Genomic DNA, 6,525 nt, shown 5'->3' with positions numbered 1-6,525 from the left:
TTAACTTCATGTATTCAAAGAGACTTAATTCTACTGACTCATATTGACTACAGATAGCACACTGGTTTCCAATAAGAACCCTGGAAATCATTATTTAGAGTTTAATATTGACATCACCACAAAAGTAAGACAAAGACTCGATTCTTATTTAATGTAGATTTTTTTTATTCTTTAAAACTTTAAACAAACTTTAAACTTTAAACAAAGCAATGAACAATGAGAGAAGAAATTGGAAAAAAAAGCTACAGAATGCAGTGTGAAAGTAAGACCAGCATAAAAGTCACATATAGTTCAGGACTGGGGACACTGGTCTCTCATCAGTGGCTCTGAGACCAGAGTCTGGGAGCCCTGGGTGGCCTCACAGGTCACAGAGCCCACCTTCATCCAGTGGTCTGCAGGGAGCCTCAGGGTGCTGCTCCAGCTGTAGAGGCCGTCGTTCTCCTGCACCACGGGGCTCCTGCTCTCCTCCCAGCTGATGCTGCCACTGCCATCCACCTTCCAGGACAGACTCCAGTCTGAGGGGAAGCCCTTGTTGGCCAGACACATGACTGTGGCCTTCCCCTGTTTCAGCTCCTCACTGGAGGGACCCAGCACCTTCAGGGCGGGGCGGGCATCACCTAGGAAACACCAATCAGCTTAGAGGACAGGAACCACAATTTGATTTTCTCCGTTAAGAAGTTTCTGTCAGGTGTTTTTTCTGCTCCACCAGTCATTCACTCACACATTGTTTCACTTCCCTTTAAGAAACCTCTCATGCATATCAGCACAGAGAGAATCATCACACAGTTTGAGCTGAAATATGTTCAAACTACACTGGAAATAAAAGAAGCAGATGTGGAAACATTTACAAAAACTATTTTAGCTTCAAAGTCATCAGTTATCTATAACACATCACTGGTTGGAGATAAGAAACTTAATAGCACTACTTGAATGATGTGGATTAATTTCTTTTACTGCTTACATGATTTTAATGACATTTGAAATGATATCTGCTACAACAGAAACACCAGACATGCTGCACACTGTCAAATGCCCATCTTTAACTTCTGGAAATAAAATAAGCAGATATGGCAACAATTATACAAGATGTTAAGCTTCAAAAACCTCCGTTCTGTATAATACACAAGTTTTCTACTTACCTCATGTGAGTTTCAGTCATTTATTGTAGTGCTTTTATGATTTCTAAGCAAATTCTACATTTTTACTGACTAAGTAAAAGACCAGAAATCTTTATCTTCACTCTGTTTAACTTTAGGACAGTTACATTTAATTCATCTTAGAAACAGTGACTGTGATTTCAAACTAGAAAATAATCACAGGCTGATGATTGTTTATATTATTTACACAATGCATTGGCTTTATGTCAGAAATGTCGACATAAAATCTAATTAAAGCTGATGGAGTCAGCCTCCAGCTCCAGTGTATAATGGTGACAATATTAGCTCTACATGAATACTTCATTGTTATAAAGCTAACATTTACACCTCGATGTAGTTTCTTTAAAAACTTTATAATCTTACTTCCAACATCCAGTCTGGTTCCTCCACCAAACGTCCACCACAGTGATACAAACTCACTGAGCCGCTGCACAAAAACCTCTGACTGTAGAGACACGGCTCTCTGACTCTAACAGACTAAATTAAAACCAAAAGCTCTCAAGAGTTAACCAGACATATATATATCTCAATAATCCTCAAGTCAACTCTGATGTTTTATATTATTTGTTAATATTGATTTTAACATTTATTCTGAAGCTAACTTTGTGTCTTCATGAAAATTGATCTAAAAACTATTTTAATGATTTTTGTTTTCTGGCACACTGAACAGAAAAGTCAAGATACCCACAAGAAAGAAATCTGATAAAATAAAAGAGGTTTAAGTTCGACTTACTTCCAAATTCCAGTCTGGTTCCTCCACCAAAAGTCCACCACAGTGATACAAACTCATTGAGGCGCCGTACAAAAACCTCTGACTGTAGAGAGACACGGCTCTCTGACTCTGAAACAAACAAACTCATCAGTATGAATTGTTTTTATCATATATTTATAACATATTAATAGTACAATTTTAAAATAAAATAAACACAATAAAATAAAGTTCCAAAATTATAATTTGAGAATTTACATTTTATAGTTGTTAAGATACATCACTACAAAAGCTCCCTGTCACAGCTGCGGGTTTTATTGGAAGGACCCAAACGCAGACCCAGATTCAGGGAGTGAGTTTTATTTAACGTAAGCGAAGCACATAACAGGAACGGGTATGGCGTGAACAAATGTCAATGGAAAATGCCTTTCATTGTTAATAAACTTGCTCACAGCTACGCTGTCGTCCGTGCTTGCGTTTGGGTCCAAATCCTCCTCCAGACGATCTGCCTCCCAGATTGTGACATGCTACCTCTATCAGCAGTAACATTATCAGTAAATACCAGTGGCCCAGCTACACTTACAGCCAAAACCATCAGTGCCATAACTTTGTCTCCACCATCTTTGACAGATGTTGTGATTTGCATCAGATCAGTTTTTCTCCTTTGTAATTTTCTCTTCCAGTCATGCTGAAAAAACTTCATCTTTTAACTGTTTTTGACCTTTTAAATGTTTTACTGGCAAAGTCTAATCCAGTCTTCCAGTTCTTGAGTGTAACTTGACAGTAATAAAGTTTTTTTTCTCTATGTTTGATTTAGTTTTTCAGCTGATTGATGATTTCCTGGACCTCATGCTGATACATGCAAGCTCACCTCTTGAACTCAAAATACTTTGTTTCCTCATTATTCCAAGATGAGTTACAAAGATAATCTTGTTTCCCCATGAAATGGTTTGTAGTAGACAGTCGTTCAATTACTTTGCACCATTTCCCAGCATCCAGTGTTTATTTCAGAATCCAGCTATCCTCTGTTTCCATGTGAAATTGTAGTTAACACCTTCAATCAGTAGCTCTTCTGTGTTGTTTTAAGTGCAGTACTGTACAAATGGCTGGTGAAATTCTCCAAAAGCTTTGCTGTTTTCAACATAATGTGTAATAACAACCTCATTATAATATATATTGTCATACCAACAGTTACCTGGGTTGCCACTCTGACCAAAGAACACGTGTTGTAAATTTAAGCATTTGCTTCAAACGTCATTAAGTCATCATCTCATAGCATATGGCTATTTCTCCCTCTGTGGATCAATCTTCTGACAGACGTTTTCCTAGAAATAACTCCATTACATAAGCAGTCTGATTTGTTGTACTTCTTTAAGTAATAAAGCTTTTTATGAATCTCAATAAAAATATAAATATTTTTATTTATTCAATGCTTTCATTCAATGAAGGCAGATGTTTTTGTGTTATTTATTTTAAAGAACTCAACTATTCTTCATCCCAGATAATCTATAAATTCTTCCTCTTTTACCAACTCTGCGTCATTATAAATTAAACAACATAATATATGTTTTCAATCAAAATTGTCATGGTCCTGAGTCTGAGGACTCGGTGTTTTGTGTTTCTTTATATTATTCTTTGTTCTCGGTTGTTCTGTTTTGTCTTTTGTTTAGGTTTGCTATGTGTTAGTGTTTTTGTTTCATGCCTGCCTGTGTTCTCTCTGTCTGTCCATGGTGTTATTGTGTCTGCTCATGAGTCTGCCTGTCAAGTTCAGTGTCCTGTCTGGTTCTCTGTGTCTGTTAGTTTCCTGTTTTATTCTGAAAGTTCATGTCTCATGTCAGTGTGTTCAGTTTTACCTCTCCCCTGTCTCGTTAGCCTGATTGCTCCCAGCTGTGTCTCCCTCCTGTGGCCCATTCCCTGATTACTCCCCGTGTATTTAAGCCCTGTGTTTTCCTGTGCTTGTTGCGTTGTCTGTTTAATGCCATGTCTGTCTGTGTTTCTCTGTGAAGCTCCCGTGTAGTCTACACATTATTCCATGTTTCTTCATGTCTCTCTGCTCCTCGCTCCATGTTGTATTAGTTTTCCCAGTTTAGGTTTATGTTCGGTTCTGCCCACACCTTGGTTTTGTGCACTGTAAATAAAACCCACTTGCACCTCCGCCATTGTCTGCTATTGGATCCTCCTTTCTCACCCTCCCCACGACTGCCGCCCCAGCCGTGACAGTACGACTCGACCACAAGATGGATCCAGCAGCTTTGTCTGTGGAGAGCGACCTCGCACGCATCCAACGCCTGATGGACTGGGTAACCCACACCACCAACGCAAGGGCAAAAGTGGTGGGGTTAAAAGCCATCGAGGCGATCCTGGAAGGAAATCCCTACCTCTGTCAGCTCAAGGGAGTTTCGGACTTAATTCGCAACCTGCATAAAGCCCGGAGGGTGGTGCAAGCTCGGGAATCCACAGACTTTGTCCAGCAGCAGCGGACAACGGCCGCCCCGGAACAGTCACGTCAGCTTCTCCTGCTGGAGGTTTTGCCCGACCCGCCGGAGCCATCGGCAGGGAGGAAGCGACGATCGCGCCACCGGCGCGTCACCCCACAGCCGGATATTAGGACTTCAGAATTGCTGGCTGTGGTGAGTGAGAAGGACCCTTTTTCTGTTTTGGACTGTGGGACAGTCTATTCAGGGGCTTTGTTTTGTGCAGCAGATGACAAGGAGAACTGTTTGTTGCCTGTTTATTCTCCTGCTCAGCTGTCTTTACCTCGTTTAGCTGCACAGCCGCAAGCTCGTTTAGCTGCACAGCCGCAAGCTCGTTTAGCTGCACAGCCGCAAGCTCGTTTAGCTGCACAGCCGCAAGCTCGTTTAGCTGCACAGCCGCAAGCTCGTTTAGCTCGGCCTCCGGTATCCCCGCTAGCCCAGTCATCTATGCCATCTCCGTCTTCACAGACTCCCTCTATACGGGAGGCTGCGTCTGTGCCTCCGGTTTTGGACTCTTTTTTTCTAGTACGTATTTTTTGCAGAGAGACAAACACGTTAAAATTGCAACCGTTCCTCAACAGCTGGCTGGTTTAGAGACTGTTACTTGCTCCAGGGCCTCACCAGAGGTTAAATTACAGCCCTCAGCCGACTCTGGACCCCTGGAGGCTAAGAACCCAGCTGAGGACTGCACCCGGCTGTCGCTGCCTGAGCAGGGTCAGTGCTCCGCGCAGCTGCAGTCTGTTCTGCGCCCGCCAGAGGTCCGCGCAGCTGCAGTCTGTCCTGCGCCCGCCAGAGGGTTCCGCTGGTTCTGTCCTGTGTGTGCCAGGGGCTGCGGTGCCCACTGGTTCTGAGACTGTTTTCGCTGGGGGGCCCGAGGAGCCCATCCAGCTTCCTGCCTCGTCAGCTGGAGGTTCAGGAGAACTCCTTTCTCACCCTCCACACGACTGCCGCCCCAGCCGTGACAAAAATAGCTTTCACGGCCCTGGGTCTGTGACCAAGTGTTCTGTGTTTAATTTATATTTCTTGATTATTGTTATTCATGGTTTTAGTTCTCTTGATGATAATTTGTTTTTCTTTTCTGAAGAGTGACCTTGTGTTAAGATGGACACTACGGATAATATTCATTACAGTTGATCATTTACTATTGACATTAATAAACGAATAAGCCGTTCTGTTAAACACTGAATAACTGATCATTCAGTTATGAGTCACCTATATAATTTCCTAAATTAGCTGTTGGGCCAACAAATTTATATATATTTAAAAAAAGCATCAAATGAAAGTTATAAAAAATATTGATGATGTCACACTTTCTATTTCAATCTGTGATCTTATCTGACAGGATTCGGGAGAGGCTGGAGCTTTACCCAGCTGTCCCAGGGTAAGGGGCAGGTTACACATTAACTGTAACTGTAATCCATATGGAAACTGCAAATTAAATTTTGAGTAATTTTTAATATCAATTAATAGGAAACTAAGCAAAAACAGAAAAGACATCATTAATTCAGACAGAAAAAGCACGAAGGATTTCATTGTGAAAGTCAGATGATTTCCATAGAGAGGCACTTTGCATCAGCAGCACCATGCTCCAGTGCTCTGGGAGAGTTTATAGTCCTGAGAGTTGAACACTGGATGACTGACAGCTGTCCTTCATCACAACAGAAGCCACAGAAATCCTCCTCATCAAAAACATGACTTTGATCTGCGTCCTCATCTGGACTCTCCTCTGCTGCTGCTTCACAGGTAAAGTCCAGAGAATCAAACTCCTCTCCTCTATCAACATCTGTCCCTCTGAAATGAAGCCCACAAAACCATGAAGCTGCTTTATGTTTTTGTCTCTGTATCCTCAGAGTCCAGAGGACAGATCACAGTGACTCAGCCTGGAGCAGTGAGCTCTGCTGTGGGAGCAACTGTGAACATCAAGTGTACGACCAGTCAGGATGTTCGTGTTTGGAACAACAACCATCTTTTATCCTGGTACCAACAGAAAGATGGAGGAGTTCATAAACTGCTCATTTACCTTGCTACCACTCGATATTCAGGGATTCCAGATCGTTTTACAGGCAGTGGATCAAACTCTGACTTCACTCTGACCATCAGTGGAGTCCAGGCTGAAGATGCAGCAGTTTATTACTGTCAGAGTCAGCACTATATTAACAGTCAGTATGTGTTCACACAGTGAAAA

General features: G+C 42.0%; 1 protein-coding gene and 1 gene segment (V, D, J or C); one reads left to right on the top strand and one right to left on the bottom strand.

The window, feature by feature from the left end:
- Positions 1 to 239: 239 nt before the first annotated feature.
- LOC120718553 lies at positions 240 to 4,026 on the bottom strand. The segment is given in 3 exon segments: positions 240 to 617; positions 1,521 to 1,602; positions 4,012 to 4,026. Coding segments are annotated over 3 exon segments (423 nt in total).
- Positions 3,871 to 5,725, top strand: LOC120718552. Its single transcript, XM_040007089.1, has 4 exons — positions 3,871 to 4,698; positions 4,753 to 4,865; positions 4,922 to 5,136; positions 5,683 to 5,725. Exons 1-4 carry the CDS (start codon positions 4,104 to 4,106, stop codon positions 5,723 to 5,725), a joined length of 966 nt encoding a protein of 321 aa, XP_039863023.1. The 5' UTR covers positions 3,871 to 4,103.
- Positions 5,726 to 6,525: the final 800 nt, after the last annotated feature.

The sequence above is a fragment of the Simochromis diagramma genome, unplaced genomic scaffold (assembly GCF_900408965.1).
Source record: "Simochromis diagramma unplaced genomic scaffold, fSimDia1.1 OVJJ01000531.1, whole genome shotgun sequence".
NCBI classification, from domain to species: domain Eukaryota; kingdom Metazoa; phylum Chordata; class Actinopteri; order Cichliformes; family Cichlidae; genus Simochromis; species Simochromis diagramma.
The sequence above is the reverse complement of the archived record's forward strand: the minus strand, read 5'-3'. Positions and strand labels throughout refer to the sequence as shown.